This window comes from Monodon monoceros, unplaced genomic scaffold (genome assembly GCF_005190385.1).
Source record: "Monodon monoceros isolate NGI ecotype Baffin Bay Population unplaced genomic scaffold, NGI_Narwhal_1 Super_Scaffold_18, whole genome shotgun sequence".
In the NCBI taxonomy this organism is placed as follows: Eukaryota; Metazoa; Chordata; class Mammalia; order Artiodactyla; family Monodontidae; genus Monodon; species Monodon monoceros.
Genome location: NW_021703774.1, coordinates 85730611 through 85748806, shown reverse-complemented (window position 1 = coordinate 85748806; position 18196 = coordinate 85730611). Strand labels below are relative to the sequence as shown.

Sequence of the window (18196 nt, the reverse complement as noted above, 5' to 3'; positions counted from 1 at the left end):
GTGCAGTGGTTTTCAACTGCATTTCCCTAATGATTAATGATATTAAGTATCTTTTCATGTGCTTATTGGCCATTTGTCTATCTTCTTTGGAGAAATGTCTATTCAAGTCCTTTGCCCATTTTTTAATCAGACTTTTTTTTTTTTGGTTGTTGTTGAGCTGTATGAGTTCTTTATATATTCTGGATATTAATCCTTTATCAGACATGATTTGCAAGTATTTTCTCTGATTTCATGGGTTGCCCTTTCACTGTTATGTCCTTTGGCTTATCACAATTTTTTAAAAGATAATTAAACATTAAAAAAATGAAACTTGGGGAATTCCCCGGCTGTCCAGTGGTTAGGACTTGGCATTTTCACTGCCGTGGCCCGGGTTCAATCTTTGGTCAGGGAACTAAGATCCTGAAAGCTGAGCAGCATGGCCAAAAAAATTAAAAATAAATTTTTTTTAAAAGTGAAATTTGAATCAGACCTCTGAAGCTTCTGCCAGGGAGAAGTCAGGAACTTCCACACCACCCTCCCATCCCCAGTCTCCTTCCCTGAACCCCCAACAGAGGATTCAGAGACTACAGATACTTCAGTTCTCGTATTTTCTCTTTCACGTGAACCTCCAAGAATCTATTCACCTCCATGCAGAAGACAGTGTGGAGGCACAGGAAAAAGGACATATGTAACCAGACAGTTACTGAAATAAGTAAGATAATTTCTAGTGCTTATATCTAATGCACTGCAAAGTACAAACACCCAACATATGGGAGGATCTTAAAGTTTTCTCCTTGACAGTCATGGAGGTAGAATACATAATTTTATGAACACTTTTTACCATGAAGTTGATCTGGTCTACATCAAGAAATTGCCCTTTTTTTCTAGTTTTAAATTAACACTAATGGCCTGCTATAATATCTAAAATGTTTAAAACTAAGTATGAAAGTAAACTAAAGGAGACTGTGGCCTGATTTTAGCAGAATTCCCTTCTGCATGCCTGAGAGGTAGGAAAATTGTACTGCTGAATATCCACAAGCTAATCATATTTTATTTCTAAAGTACTCAATTCAATGTATTTGTAGTCAAAGTTAGAATTTATATATTTTGCCCAGCTTTTATTAACTTTTACAATATGTTCAGTATATATAGTCCTCTAGATAGTGAATAAAAGAGAAGACACACAAAAGTAAGACAGTTGCGAAGGACTGAAAAGTAAGTTACTATAAGAAATTTAAAAAGAAACTTGTGATTGTGGGGTTCATCCACTGGACCACACTACTGCCAAGTAAACTGGAAAAAACAACACTCTAAACTGAAAACCACAGACACTGAGGAACAGGAATAGTTTAAGGTGTCAAGAGGTCTTTATTGAAATAATAGCACAGTTACACTTCTAATACCCTTTCCACTTGTATACAATAGATTAAAAATGCTTGCTACATACAGTGCACAGACAGTTCAATAATTAGAATCAACTCAACTGCATTTGAAATAAATAAAATAGGCTATTTAATAACTTAAAGTAAAATTACTGTACAATATGAAAATAAAGATACATAAATGTTAGGATCTACAATACCAAAGAAATAAAATTATTCTGCATTACACAAAACAGTGCAAGAAAAGAATCCAAATAAGCTTTTGGAGTGCAAAGTTTAAATTTTCCATTTTAAATTATCATGCAGACATAGCATTTCAAGCCATGCTATAGTCTATGGCAAATTTTTTAATTTTGAAAAGGAAAAATGCTAGCCGGTAAATTTACTGTACCATCAAGTGTTGCATCACATAACGCTGCTGCTCTGCCTACAGTACAGTTTAGAAGGGAGGTATCTTGTTGCACCCAAAAAATTGAAATTAACAAGTTTATGAAGCAAACACATTTACCTTTTAAGCCTGAAACAAAATAATGTGACAAAAGAGTAATTCTATCCCTGGGTTTAAGAAAAAAGAAAAGGCCTATACCACATAATGAACTAAGAAGCAGTTTTCCACCCATTTTTAAACTCCATAGTGATCCTTAGTTAAAACAACAATGTAACTCTGGGGAGACATATAAAATTCTGATCTCTAGCTGACAAGTGATACAATATCATGGGATTGTGAGAAAAGCAAAAGTAATTTCTGAATATCTATGTTTAATCTGTGTAGAACTTGGTTGCATTACATGTAATAATATGCTTAAAGTATAGTTCAGTTTCACTGTGTATATAAAACTGTCATTTAGGCGAAGACCAAGGAATGCATTTAATACTAAACTGTAAACACATCGGCCACCTTGACTTAGAGTGCACACTGACAACATAAGAGCTCTTCCGCAGACTTTGGCAACAAGACTACATACAGCAGGTCACAGCAGCACGAGCTCACATGGAAGACTGAAAGCACTGCAGAATAACACCACCCAACAGCTCCTATCACAGGGATACGTGGTAATAAGGGGCCTCCTTGTGCTAAGCCACCTTCCAGGTCAGTCCATGTTCTTCAAATTTGTAATGTTCACAACTCAGTAGTCTTAAGTCTGTGCCCTCACTGCATAGACTGACATTGGCTGTACTCTATCCACTGTATGTCCAGAGGGTTACAGTTCTGTCTGCAGAGGATGACAGGAAGGAAAGATCCTGGGTGTGCCACCTGCACTGAATGACTTTGTCCTTGTGTTCCCCCACCACCATGATAGGAAGCTGTTTAGTGAGGTCTCCTAAATTAAAGAAAAGAGATTTGACTTACAGTACAAAATATGTATAGATTTCACAGACTTCCTATTACTTTAAGACATTACAGTATATAAAAGCCTAATACATTAATATAGTACACTGAAAAGTTTAAACAGTTTAAATTACTGAAGACCTAATTATGTGAGCAGTATTTGGTAACATATACACAGCAACATGACATGGCTGCCACTCTCTCCTTGAAACTCTCTCCCCTTGATATCCCCCTGACTTCAGTGCCGCTACACCTCAGCCTCCTTTGATGTTTGTCCTCTTCTTCCTGAGTTAAAGTTTGGTGAATCCCAACAGTCAGCCTTCAAATTTCTTGTTCCCTTTATACCTCACCTCCTATGAAATTTCACCTAGTACCATACTACCGCAGCCATTTATATACTTAAGATTCATGCACATTTCATCTCCAACCTTGACTTCTCACCTGAGCTCGACTACTAGACAAACAACTATTTGACATTTCACTTGACTGCCTTGACAGTCAACTTAAGTATAACTTGTTTAAAACAAACTCTTGATTTTCTTGCCTAAACCTGTTCCTCTCCCTACCTGTCTTCCTCATCTCAATGGTACCATCTGCTTGCTCATGCCAAAAACCTAGGAATCAGCACTGATTCCTTTTTCCCTCACTCCCCAAACTTAACAGAAACAAACTAAAATACATCCGTAATTCAGTCACTTCTTACTACCTCCACCTTTACAACCCTAGTCCAAGCCACCATCATCTTCCACCTGAAATGGTCCAATTGCCTCCTCGCATCGATATTTATACTTACACACTCTCCCTATAATTCAAAATTATTTTTTAAATTTACAGACCATATCACTCCCTATTTTAAATCTTCCAAAGGATTCCTATTATGCTTTTTTAAATGCCTACAAAACCCTGCCTCTGATTTATTCTCTTGCCTCTCTCTCCCTCGGTTCACTAAGTTCCAGCCATACTGGTTTCTTGCAGTGTCATGAGCAAGCCAAATCCACTCCTGCCTCAGCACCTTGACCGTGCTATGGTCTGTTCCTAGGGTCCTGGCACAGCTTGTTCTTCTCACCAGGTCTCTGTGCAAATGGCACCTCCCTGGTGAGACCTGCTCTAGCCTGTCCAGCACAGTCTTCCCCTAGCCACCCTGTCACTCTCTCCTGCCTTGCTAATCGTTTAACAGCACTTGCCAATACCTAAAATTACACTGTTTACTGGTTTGGTTTTTACTGACCTCTAAAATGTAAGCTCCATCAGGAAGAAAGTTACCTGTCTTATTCATCTCTCTGTCTGTCCCTAGTTGGTACACAGTAAATATTTGCTTAATCTATGTTTAAAAACAAAACTAGATACTGAAGATATAATTATACAGATTATACACTACGTTATTTTAAAGTAGAAGCAGGAGTATTGATACATAAATGTATATTTTAACATCTACCATCACTGAACTCAAAATGACTCAGTATAAAAAATGTTGATTCTTTTAAATATTTTAAAAACTATTTAACAATAAGACTATTCACTCAATTTAATAATTTGTTACAATTCTTCTCAATACATTTACCAAGTAATTTGCTCAGCAGAAGCTATAAAACTAAAAGTTGAAAATGTTGTATAGTCAATCACACTAGATTAACATAAAAGAAAGAATCCAAATAGAATAGGAAAGACTAAAAAAAAGGAAAGAGGTCAATTTCCATCACCTTGTAGGTCTGTCACCTTTATTTTCATATCATAGGATCCTGTTAGCAAGTAGTGAGCTCCAGGAGAGAATCGAACAGAGCGAACATCACTGGAATGAGGGTGGTAACTTTGTACCATTCTTCCTCCTCTTATGTCATATAACATGCAGCTGGAATCTTCTTGTCCTGTGGCTAAGAGACGGCCACTGGGATCTACAGCTACAGATGCCACTGCACTGCCTGTATAGCAGGAGGAATGGAAGGTTCGATATGCAAAAATCAATATAGCTAAACTACAACAGCTACTTATGTTCACTGAACCATACACTAAAGATTTAATGTAGCTTATCAATACTGTTCAGTTATGGAAAAATCCAAACTGTCAACCAATAAATACTTGCATCCTTTTTTTAGAGGATATATGAAGCAAGATTCTGTGAGAAGTGAGAAAGCTCCTTTTTTTTTGTCCTTTGGGAGAACCCCCTGGAGCAGCATTACCTATAGTGCAATAGATGAGCCACTTTTCCTAATGCAGTGTTTTCACTACTGGGTAAGTGTCCAGAAATTCTCCCATACCCAGCTCAGAGTCTAGTTGGGGGAACAAAAGATTAAATAACAAAATATGTTTTAGGACACAGTGTGGGAAATATCTCTAAGCAATACATGATTAACTGCCAACAGGAACTGAACAAAAAATAAGCTCTGAGTCTACAGGTTGGACCTTTGACTCTAGGCCACGGAATAATGCCTCCATGGGGGTGCAAACTGGTTCTCAGAGGACAAAAAAATCCTAAATATTAACAATGGTTTGTAACCCTTCAAAGTTCAGCCCTACCAAACCAAAATCTCATTCCTTAGTATTTAATTTCTTTTGTTAGGAAAAAATTTAATTTTGTTTTTCTCCTTAAGGAAAGCAATAATGAAAATAAGGTTGAAAGCACTACTCTAGACCAAAGTGGCCTGCGAAGACTTAACAGAAAAAAGGGACATAAGTTAGATCTTGAAGAATAGTAAACAGTATAAATAAGAGAGAATGTGTTTACATGTATTACACATATATGTAATTAGAAATAATCTTTGCTTGAATTGTTGATAGAGAAAAGAAGAGGCTATCAGGAGGAATTACATGAGAAAATGTTTAAAGGAAAGGAATAAAAACGTTTAAGGATAGGTAGCTTAGTTTGACTGCAGTTTCTTGCTTTCACAAGTTAACATAAAAGGTAGCTTGTAGCTGAGACGTAAGAGCAGGTTAGGACCAGACCATCAAGCATCTTGAAAGCCAAACTGCAGAGTGTGAGCTTGTTCCTGTACACAGCCCAACATCACTGCAGGTTTCTAAGCAAGAGATTTACATGGTCCAAGGAGTGCTCTGGGAAGATTAATCTATGTGAAAATGTGTATCAAATTAAAATGGACACACTATAGAAGGGAAACCACTGGAAGACAAGATAGAATAGTAGAATAATGAGAGAATAAGGGCCTGAATGATGACATGTAGACAGATTTCAGGAAAAAATTGAATAAAGAATCAACAGTCTTGTCAATTAACTGCCTGGATGGGGGCAAAAAAAGAAGTGAAAAATGAGCCCCAGATTTCAAATCTATGTGCACAAGGAAATAAGAGAACCATTATCAAACACAGAGAAAATGGGAATAAGAGCAGATTTCCAGGGGAAATATGAGTTTAGCTTTACAAGTGCAAAGTTTATGGTGCCAACAGAACTCTAGGTTCATTTATTCAACAAAGTTATTAGATCACTACTCCCTTGGGCCAGGCACTATGGTAGATGTTAAATCTACTCTGAGAAATAAAACAGATATGACTGCTGCCTTTGTGAAACTTAAAATCTACTGAAGGAGACCAGCAATAAACACACAAATATATAACTTTAAATAGTGATGAGAGGTATAAAGGAGATAAACAAGTTCGAAGATAGAAAATAATGGTAAGGCCCCAATTAAGGCAAAGAAGACCTTTCTGGCAATGTGCTAGTAAAGCTAAGACCAAACATGAGAGGACCTGACCATGAGCAGACAAGTGGAAGAACATATCTGGTTTGATTCAAAGTATAGAAGAAGATCCATGAAAGTTGAGAGAATAGATAAAGCATTACAGAGAAAACAAAAAAATTAAGAATATAAGACAGGTCTTTTCACTTGGAATAGTACCACAGAACTGCTATTAAAAACCACAAAGGCAGGGCTTCCCTGGTGGCGCAGTGGTTGAGAGTCCGCCTGCCGATGCAGGGAACACGGGTTCGTGCCCCGGTCCGGGAAGATCCCACATGCCGCGGAGCAGCTGGGCCCGTGAGCCATGGCCGCTGAGCCTGCGCGTCCGGAGCCTGTGCTCCGCAACGGGAGAGGCCACAACAGTGAGAGGCCCGCGTACCTCAAAAAAAAACTACAAAGACCGAAAAGGGACTCTAAAATAAAGACAATGGCAGAATACTGTCACTTTTAGATACCACTATTTTAAAAGGTGATATAACACAAAGAGCAGTAGCCTCAGTTTACACGGAGCAATCCATGTTAAATTAAAAAAGCGAGGCACATGTCATATGCTACCATTTGTGTCTGTGTATATGTGTGTTTAAAGGAGAAGGGAGATTATGATATACAAACTTTTTGCTTATATACTTACAGAATATTCCTAAAAGAATAAATAAGAAACTGGTCCCTTAGGGAAAGACACCAAGAAACAGGAATGGGAAGAAAATGTTTTACACCCTTTTGCTCAATTTTTGTCATGTGTATGCAATTAAAAAATGTTTTTTTAAAAAGGTCTGAGTTCTAAAACGACCCTGCTAACAGAATAATTAGGGCATGATACTTAATCTCCTCAGGCCTTGGTTTCCTTAGCTGAATATTATTTTTACAAATAAACTAACAGATGAAAGCATTTTGTAAGAATTTAAGGTAATCAATAAAATGCCAAGTAGTTAGTTTCTATTGTTTCTATTTTTTTTCAACATGTTTTGCAGGGGAGAAGAAGTAAGTGCAATCTATAAAGTTTCTTTCTCATATGAATTTATTTAAATTCCAAAAAAACCTACCAGTTCCATGGAATGTTGTGCCAACAACGCGAACACAGCTTGGTACACGGAGATCCCAGAACCTAACAGTCTTATCTTGGGAACCAGACGCAATCATCCAGCCGCTCCAAGTGTAAAGCGCTAAAATATGCCCTATAAAAGATCATATAATCAGTTATTACTGTGGAACAGTATTTTTCTAAAACACATTCAAAGCTAAGTACTCCTTACTGTTGAGCACGTCTGACCTAGTTAATCAAATATACTGTGTGGCAGGGATTTTCCATATATATCAAATATAATGGCAATTTTCAAAAAATTAAATTCAGTAAAAGGCACATCAAAACCATGCTGTATAAACTTAACCTTTTTTGGTGAGTCAAATATTTCAGGACATCATAATTAGTACTGAAAAAAATATTATCATTTGAAATTAGGGCAAATTTTCCAAAGAGGAAGCACAGGATTGTGGGATTAGATCACCAGCTTTGGAAGGGACAGACCTGTTCTGCCATGTTTGGCAGTAAGATAATGAGCAAGTCATTTTGCCTTTTCAAGTTTTGCCTTTTCCATGTATAAGATGGAGATAGAACTTCTGGCCTTATAAGGTTGTTGTGAGGATTAAATTAAGGAATTATGTGTATAAGTAAAGGAAAATGTTAGCTATCATTACTGTGTTGTTATCCAAAGTTCACAATTTAGATTTTTGAAATAAAAATTTCCTGTCCTGAAGAAATCCCTTTTGATGCAATATACCCCCATTAATGAAAATGCGTAGGGGGAAAAAGCATGGGATGAACAAAAAGAAGAGTAGCATCTGAGAATTGATATCACATACCGGTATGCCCACTCAGAGCATGGAGGCCCTGTCCTCTTTGACAATCGGTTGTATAAATGTTACAATCCCCTGCTCCAGCACTTATCAAAATAGCTCCACCACTTTCTGGGCCTTCCATAAATGCCAAGTCTCTAATTGTCCCATCATGCATACTAAATTCCAGATCCGGTCCTGAAACAGCAATAAGAATTTTAAAAAAAGACGCTGCTCAACTTACTGTGATAATTTGAGATTGCTAAAATGCCTCCAAACTGACCAAGAGTAGTAGAACGGTAGAATGGTATGGTTTGTATTTTCATTTTGGAATTGATATAATAATCAATTTCACTTTACTGAGTAAAAAAAGTCAAGAAATCAAAATACCGACTAGGTTATCATCATCACTAAAACAGAGCTATATGCAGAGTTACCTTCTTGGCTTTTATCCCAAAGAAAATAAAGAAAAAACAGATACTCTCTGGAAAATATTCACTAATACAATTCTGGAAGTTATATAAAAGTTATTTTTCTGATGACAATAATTTTCTGAGGATTAGACACCACCTGGCCACCTTGTAAGAACTGATTAAAAAAGAATAACGCCGGGCTTCCCTGGTGGCGCAGTGGTTGAGAGTCCGCCTACCAATGCAGGGGACACGGGTTCATGCCCCGGTGCGGGAGGATCCCATATGCCGCGGAGCGGCTGGGCCCGTGAGCCATGGCCGCTGAGCCAGCGCGTCCGGAGCCTGTGCTCCACAACGGGAGAGGCCACATCGGTGAGAGACCCGCATACCGCAAAAAAGAAAATAATAATGCCTCATGAACACAAGCAATTAGAATGTAAAAGAATTCTTAATGGTATATTCTTAGATTTTACTAAAAACAGTACAGAGCTATATCAGAGACACACATGGGGAAACATAAAGAACACACTGGCAAGCTACTGCTTACATACTCGGCCCCTACCTGTTGCATTACAAGTCTCTGCATTGAAGGGCAGCACTTTGACGTATTTGTCATTTGATCCTGTCGCTAATAACTGTCCACAAGGACTCCAGGCCACACAATAAATGGATCCTTTGTGATGTTTATTCCTTTTAAAACGCACCACTGGCTGCTTAGGGATGTCATGTGCACTAGAAAGAAAAATTGCAAAAAGATATTTCAGTTTCTTGCTTACTAAGGTTAATGAATGTGAAGTGAATGTGAAGTTCTGCATTATGGTTGTTCTTGAGGGAGGGAGCAAAAAAAGTATCAGACAATATGTTAACAACAATTTTCAAACTCTTAGATGAAATAAATTTAAAGCATATTTAAAATCCAAAAGTAAAATTATTAACCATTATTATACTAATCTTAAGTCTTATTTCAGACCACATAGGGAAGAGGATATTTTTTAAGTCTTCATTTCACATATTTTCATATATTTTTAAATTCCCAAAAGAATTTTAAAAAGAGCTGATGATGCTTCTAATTCAAAAAGTTCAATAAACATATAATATGAGCAATTGCCTGGGGCTAGGGGAAGGCAAAGGATAGAGAAAAGGACAGAGAAAAAATAAAAGCGGCAAGAGCTCTGTCCTGAGTTTAGTATCTGGTAGGGGTAGATGTTTCATGACTACCCACATACAGTAAAGCAAGTATAAATATTATAGTCCAATACAAGGTACTAGGCCTTAAAGGACAGGGAGAATTATTACAGAAAAAGATGAAGGCAGGAAAACTGCTTCAGTGAAGATAAAATATAGTGGGGAGACCAGCCCAGTATGCAGCATGGGAAAATGTCTGTGGGACTGGTGGGGAGAAGCCTGGGGCATTCCAGAGACTGAGTGGGACAGACATGATGGGTGAGGAGCAGCAAGCACAGCTGGGGAAGGTCCTAAATGCCATGCTCCTCGATAGCTTGGCCTTTAATGGGAGTCTAACATTGGTTTAGTGGAGCAGTAGCATCTTATCTGTACTTTAAAACATAGACTATATTAAGATACTATAGGTATAATGATAACATCAAGTCTATGTAAGAAAATGTACGTGTTTTTGGAGATTCATCCTAAAGGGTGAAATGACATACCTAGGATTAAAATACCTTAAAATACTTTAGTAAACAAAAAGGATGAAGAAATGTGACAAAAATCTTGACAAATGCATTTCAGTGTACTAATCTCTACTTCTGTGCATGTCTAAAATTTTCATAATTAAGAAATTTTTAAAAAACAATAATATTGATAAATCTTCAACACTTACAAGGTGCTTAATAGTGATAGAGAAAATAAATCAGATCAAGATTCTCTTTTCAGCTGCACATCCAGTTCATTGCCAGGGCCAACCAATTCTTTCTTTAAATGGATTTTACCTCCATCCATTTTCCACTGCCATCACACCAGCCCTTGACAACAGCCTCCTACCTTTCTCCTAGCATCTAATCTTGCCATCTGACCCAGAGTTTACATCACAATACTGTTCTGCTGAAAACTTTCAGCAGCTTCCCACTGCACTCACCATAAAATCCAAAATGGATACAAAACTGCATGATTTAGTTCACATCTATCTCTGTAGCCTCATCACACTACAGCTCACAATACACCAGCCGATCTGAACTTTTTTTGGTTCCTTAAAAAGCCAAGCTCTTTCTCACTTTATGTTCCCTCTAATTACTATCTTCTCCCTTCTCTTCACATGGCTAGGTTCTACTCACCCTCAGATCTCAGCTTTAACACCTCTTCTTCAAAGAGGTCCTACTCTGACTCCCCAGTTCCCTCATCTCCCATTTTACTATGTTACAGCACCTTGTACTTTCTCTTCATAGCACCTACCACAATGTATAATTACATTTATTAGTGTGCCTATCTCCATAATATCCATCTTCGCCACTAAGACAGAAGTTCCATAGGTCAATGAACATGTTTGTTTTACTCACAACTATCCCCAAAGCCTAGCACATAGAAGGAGCTCAAAATATATTTGTTAAATAAATGAATTTATTTTCATAAAAATCAGTTTCTTCAAGGGAGTCTATGAAACATCTGTGCCAGCATGAGAAATACAAAAGAGGAAAGTCAATTTAAGATCAGATTAACCTTAAATACACAAAGTCTTTGGCTCTGCCTACATAATTGTTTTTCTTTTCCACGTCCTGATCTGGAATTCTGGCTATTCTCTCTCATATAATCCTACTTAACTAACACAATGAGCATCAATAAATTATATTACTATCATCTAACATGATTCCTATTCCCCTTCCCAACCTTTAAATGCTACTGCAGTCCAAAAGCCTAAATTTCTAGTTTCAGATAAGAGATATACCAAAAAATGCAAATAAATAAATAATCTCGCCCCTCTGTTCTCCAAACTGGGGTTATAATAAAAAAGCCTAAGGGTTGTAAAAAGTTTCCAAAACATATTATGACATGTACTGCTTTTTATTTTTTAATTTTTAAAGATGTGTAGCTTGTTTTATTTGAGTGTTTTTGTCTACTGGTATGAAAACTATTCCATTTGTGGCCATTTCTCTAACCACAAAATCTACCAAATAGTTCTTGATCTTTATAATGCCTATTTATTTTGATAGTAGAAGCCTTGACAAATAAATTGACAAAAAGAGTTCAAATTCGGTTTTCTGTGAGATTATATCTAAGGTATATGCTTTCTCAGTAACTTTAAAGAATTAGTTGTACACCTAATACATAAGGTCATGTGCCTGGTTTTTTGCGACATATGCCTTTAAAGATATATCTCTTATTTTCAAATCCCATAATCTGTTAAAACAAGAGACTAAAATCAAAATTAGGTTGACCGAATGAAAATTGAATCTTTCTAGGTCAAAATGGTCAAATATCAGCAATTTCATATAGTTCAACCTAATACTTCTTTGAAGTTATTAGTATAAGACATTTTAAATTTTCTCCAAGTCTATAACCAGCAATACTTCGTCTTTATGTAATTAAGCTAGAAGGATCTTGCAGATTTTTTTAAAAATTAACAAAAACCATGTAAATAAAGAAAACTAGACTATTGAGTGAACAATGGCCTAATCAAAAACATTTTATGAAAAACAACTTATAAAGTTAATCGATGATTCTTATGTATATTTCCTAAGTATTGAAAACAAAAATGTAAAAGCTTAATAAAAGGAAAAGAAATAAAAATTAAACACTACTGAATGGCAATTCTTAAAAAAGGGACCATATAGCTAAATTAAAAACTAAAGTAAGAATGGCACAATAAATCATCTATCCTTACCTTGGATCAATTACTTCTGGATAGGCACATACTCTCAGAGTTTTTGAATTTGAACCAACAGCATATAGACCACCACCTGGATGAAAAGCCACTGCTCTAACAGCTTGTGTGTCTTCTAGGGTATTAATACAAACAAACTGCTTTTTTGTTTTGTCATCCTACGGAAAGAATGAATATGAAAGTCATTCTATAAAAAAATGAATTTGAAAGAATTTGTCTTTATCTCATTTTAAATTAATGTGAACTGTATTATTCACTTCATCACTTTAACGTTCATAATCTACAATCACACATTCTTTTGAATGGCAAATCCAAATTAAGCCCAATTTTTCTATTTTTGCTACTCATTGCTAAACTAAGCTCACATAGATCACAGACATTCAAGTTTTTCTTCGTTTACTATGACAAAATATAAGAATATGCATTCCCATATTAAGTTCTCTTTAACTGTCAAGGAAAAAAATAGCCCACATGTATAGTTCTTACAAAAACAGAAAACTGTTCATGTTTCTAAAAGTAGGAAATATAAAACACTATTATTTAATCATTTTAGGGTTAAAAAAAAAGTTTGCCATTATCTCCAGCAATGAATACTTTAATATTTCAAACTCAAATTGTAAAATACCCTTTTAAAACTGTAAAAATGATTTTAATCAGAAAAATTAATTTCAGCCTCATTTCTATTTTAAACTGTCAACCTGTCTGTCCACAGCCCTCTTCTGAGGAAGGCAAGTTGAAACAGCTCTGTATAAAAGCTTTGGTGACTGCTATTATTGGTATCATTTGAAACCACCCTGCTACCCTGACCAGGACTGGACCCTGGACCTGGAACAGAGCCCTCCAGGCTGGGTGTGGTGCACAGACCCAACCAAATTCTCTTTGCGTAGGTACTTGACATTCATACGTTCCAAAGGCAAATCACTTCAGCTCTGGTTGTATGCTGAGAGCTCTAGAATCCATAGTGATTATTATATCAATGAAGAGACTATACATCTCCCTACCCAAACTTTTATGTATTCAGCAATACATCCTCATGGGGGAGTAGGAGTTAAACCTAATATATTACAATCTGTCTTACGTAACTGAATTGAATTCTTGTATTATTCATATCAATTTATTTGACTAGAAATACTACATTTTCCATTAATCCATATACAAGAAAGGTGACTATTTACCAAATGAATAGCATGGGTAGATAAGAGAAGAATGGAGGGGAATGACTAATTGATTAAATGGCCAATAGCACATTAATAATAATTACTAAGGGTTGCTTTACAGCAGAAGTGGCAGAGCCAAAATTAACTTTACCTGCTCTTCTCCAGTGTATTTAAATTTTTTTTAATTTGTTGCCATTGAAAAAATAGATTTCACATAAAAATCTAACTTTCTAGCTTTTCTCGAAAATCAAAAGAAGTAGAAACACTAGGCCAGCATATTTCTTTGTGCAAGGGACAAATATTCCTATGTACTTATCACAAAAATAGTCAACTTTATTCATTTATGTTACCTGTTTGGCCCCATAAGCATCTGAAATAATTATTGTTTATGGGGTTAAAATTTGAACTAGAGAAAATAAGATAGAGTGAAGGTGTATACTGGTTAGGGAAGGATATCGGGTTCCAAAGCAAAAAACAAATGCATTGATGAGAAGCCCAAAGGAGTAAAGATATAATAATACCTTAACTAATTAACCACAGGGTTCAGAGAGTAGTGACACAGCTCTAACTCATGCGCCAAGATCACCACTGGACAATTAATATGAATACTCTCAAAACGTGATTTCTCAGGCAACCCCTTCACTTCACTCAGTGAAAGCTCAACTACCCTGAGGTAACTACCAGCATTAACAATAATGACTATTTCTAAAGGTTGTTCTTTCTTTAAATTGAGAATTCCTTGACAAAATTTGCAAGTAAATATAAAAATAATGAACCTTCCTTCCCCTAAGTATTACCTCTTCCCCTCTTGATCTTGACAGATTCCCTGAAGAATCTCCAAGAGGTGGCTTAATGACCGACTGTTCTGATGAGCTGTGTGAATAGAAATTCAAGTACAGTTTACTCTGAATATCAAAACAGAAACTAACTTGTCCTTTCAATCTCTAATATTTATTTTTTTGGCAAATGACACCCACTGACTCCAGTCATAGTTACTCTCTGGAGCCATTTATTAAGAGGCTCTGGACTCCATAACACAAAGCATAGTTAGTTGTAAGGAAGGAATGAGAAGTCATTCTAGAAAAGAGATTAAGTCAAAGTCCACAAATTTTATAGTCAGATGTCAACTACCTTTTCCCTGCTTAGTTCCAGAATCCTGGTTGCTATGCTTAAATCCTAACCCAGGCAGGAACCTGGATTGCTCTTTAGAAAAATTATCTGGACCATGAGAAAAGACTAACAGAAACTTGACAGTTCAGGGTCCCACAATAAAACAATGTTTCCATTTAATCACTTTTTGGTGAGGCCAACAGGTAAACACATGCATCCATACATGTGGCCCTTCCTTCCAATCAGCTTTTTTTAAAAATGCCTCACTCCCAATAGTCAAATGCTTGAAGAAAGCCTCCTAAATAAAAACCAGAGACTAGGGTCTTCCCTGGTGGTGCAGTGGTTAGGACTCCATGCTTCCACCGTAGGGGCACGGGTTCCACCCCTGGTCAGGGAACTACGATCCTGCAAACCCTGAAATGCAGCCAAAAACAAAACAAAACAAAAAAAAACAAAGAGTAAAATAAACAAGAAAGGAATTTGGAAGAAGGAAGACAATTAAGGAAACAAAAACTACAAAAATATAATTAAAATCCTAAGAAATATAAGGGGAAATAATGAATCCAGGAAACAAGAAAAATATCTATTAAAAAATATAAGGAAAATTAGAGAATAAGAAAGAGCTTAGAAAATAAAAATGATACCAGAAAAAATTAATCAATAGAAAATGGAGGTAAGAAAATTGCTACATAAATGTTTTCGATATTCTAGCACTTAAGTTTCCAGCTTAAAAGAGCCCACGAAGTATCCAGCAAAATGAAGTAAAATAGACCTACTCTGATGTGTATCATCATGAAGTTTTAGAACATCAGGGAAGGCAAAGTCCTAAAAAATCCCAGAGTGGAAAAAGCAGTAGTCCTCATACAAAGGATCATATCACAATGGCATCAGACTTTTCAATATGTATGTGAGCATGTAGCAATGACTCTGAAACTCTGAGAAATGATTTCCATTCTAGAATTCTACACTCAGCTATACTAACAAGTCAAATGTGAAATACTTAGACATGCAAGATCTCAGAAACTTCTACTCTGATGTACCCCTTTTCAGGAAACTACATGAGATCCTAAAACAGGGGATCCAATACAGGGAACAGGCAAAGGAAACTCCCAGGAGAATGGTGAAGGAAAGTCCCAGGACTCTCTAGGCCTGAATAAAATGACTTAGAAGCAATGAATATAAAGTGAACCAGGAGTGATCTTGGAGGGGTATCTCCCAGGGGAGAAAAAAATGGAAAGAGAAAGTACCTAATATTTTTTACTGTAATGAGGAGCTTTATGATTTTACAGTTCTGTCACAGCATCTGCAGATAGTTTAGTACCAAGAAGACTAAGCATGTATACACATACACATGTACACCAAAACTAGGCAGTTACTCCCCCCATGAAAAACAAGGAAGTTTTGTGAAAGGAAATATATTCATATTATATGACTCAGTTGTAAATAACATTTACATGGCCATAGTAATGTTAACACTGAATACCGATTTAAACAAAAATTGATGTATATTAGAAGGTGTAGACAAAATTAATGTGTTGTGGGTAAGGTATGGTAGCTAAATCTAATTGGCAGGGAATCAAGGGATAATAAAAACAGCAATAGAAGCAGATTATTCAGAAATGTGGAGATACATAGCAAAAGAAACAGCTAGCTAGGTTGAAAATGGCAGCCTACTGGAAACAGAAGTTATGGACAAAGAGGGTAAGAGAGTGGATTCTGTTTTGTTTTAAGCCTTGAAGTGCCATTTGTCCTTTTAAACCATGCATGTATATTACTTTGATAAAAATAAAAACCAATTTTAAAATTTGAGTTCTAGTTTGGGGGGTACACAAAACAAGTGTTATAGGAACTGTAATGAAGAAGCAAATATTAGATAAACTTATATTCTTAAGTATAAAACTAGAGTTTTTGATACTAAAAGTATAAAGCTAATTCCTGTAAACATCCAAATGCCAAAAGCAAGTTATGCATTTTAAAACGAACTACTCCCAAAGGTGTTCAATGTTATAATAGAGGAAGAAAATGCTCAACTATTCCCATTGCATAAACTAACACTTGTCTACTGATAACAAGATGAAAATTTTTCTCTGACTACTGAAAACATAAATATGCAAGAAGTCTCAATTGCTGTAACTACCAGAGCTGCCAAGACTGTCTTGCTGCAATCATTCCACCATGTCAGAAAACATCTTCTTGTGCCCTGGATGTCTGTGAATTAAAAGATTATTTGTTGAAAGGTACCAATGGCAAGGGAAAAAACTGGGGAGAAGATAAAGCCTAAAACTGTATGATCTCTGAGTAAGATGGCTTATAAAAAAATAGAATTGCCTTGGTGGTGGTAAGAAAGCAAATAGAAAAATAGGAGAATAAAGACTATTAAGAGACTCAGAAGAAGTAGAAGAGAATATAGATAAATGAAGGCAGATCAGAAAAAAAAATTTGGTAGGTAATGAACTGTAAAAACTTTCATTTGTAAGGCTCCGAAGAGAAGTTCAACTTTCCAAGTCTATTTATTAGTATGAAGTTAACATTTCCAGGTCTAACAAAGTAAAACACTTACATTTGGTTTCCACAAGAAGGTGATTCCTCAAGAAAAGGTGTGTGATTTATTGATCCAGGATTACTAGGAGTGCTTGTGTGAATATCTGAAGCATCATGTGTTAATCTCTGACTAGAGTCTTGGGATGGTGTAGAAAAACTAGTGATGGAAGAATTATTAGATCCATTGCCTTTGTTCCCATTACATTGCTGGTTGAGCGCTGGTACCTCATTACCAAGGCTATCCATTCCAATATTTAATTCACCTAGCTTTTGAATGGACCTATAAAATAAAACAACATAATCATATTAAAATAAAAACTTAGTCATATTCCTAACATATAGAAGACTGAAAATCTGAGGGTAAATACATGTACATATAACATATAATATATGACAAGTTTAGTACTAAAAATTACCATCATCAGTTTAAGACATAACCAAGAAACTGAAAGAAGATCCAAATTTTCCTATAGTATACCACTGTAAAGGAGACAGGCATAATGGGTATCACTGATTTTTTTTTAAGCACCTTTTACCATAAAAAAACAGAAAAAAAATCTGTTTCTTCTCCAGTATAACTTTGGTTCAATTTTCAACATGAAAATTAATTTCCCAAAATAATAAAAATATCACCACTATCAAATTTCTCACCAACAAAACAAAACAAGCCATTTTCATTTCATCTGTCTAGTAATGTCATATCAACTAAGAAATGGATGACTAGAGCAGGCCATGATGGGACAAAGTCAAGTGGCATCCCTATTATCCACACATTCACTCATTCATTCATTTATTCATTCTACAAAAACTATTTGCCAGGCTCTGATCTAGGCACTAGTGAGATAAAACAGGGAGCAAAACAAGGTGGCCTTGGGGTCTTTCCCTCACCGCAAGTCTCCCTACGTCAGGGTAGCCTGACTCCTTATGCTG

At 36.0% G+C, this 18196-nt stretch overlaps 1 protein-coding gene across 2 annotated transcripts in view; it reads right to left on the bottom strand.

The window, feature by feature from the left end:
* Positions 1-1334: 1334 nt before the first annotated feature.
* The window catches only part of WDR47 (WD repeat domain 47), a 56773-nt gene continuing 39911 nt past the window's right edge, over positions 1335-18196 (bottom strand). Inside the window, exons 8-15 of one of the 2 annotated variants that reach the window (XM_029230744.1) lie at positions 17286-17546; positions 14413-14488; positions 12459-12616; positions 9186-9355; positions 8241-8411; positions 7424-7555; positions 4392-4610; positions 1335-2683 (exon numbers count right to left, since the gene is read on the bottom strand). In XM_029230744.1, the coding sequence (XP_029086577.1) occupies positions 2541-2683; positions 4392-4610; positions 7424-7555; positions 8241-8411; positions 9186-9355; positions 12459-12616; positions 14413-14488; positions 17286-17546 (1330 nt within the window). In that variant the 3' untranslated portion in view covers positions 1335-2540. The remainder of the gene's footprint in view (positions 2684-4391; positions 4611-7423; positions 7556-8240; positions 8412-9185; positions 9356-12458; positions 12617-14412; positions 14489-17285; positions 17547-18196) is intronic. The other variant, XM_029230745.1, reaches the window with a different exon arrangement.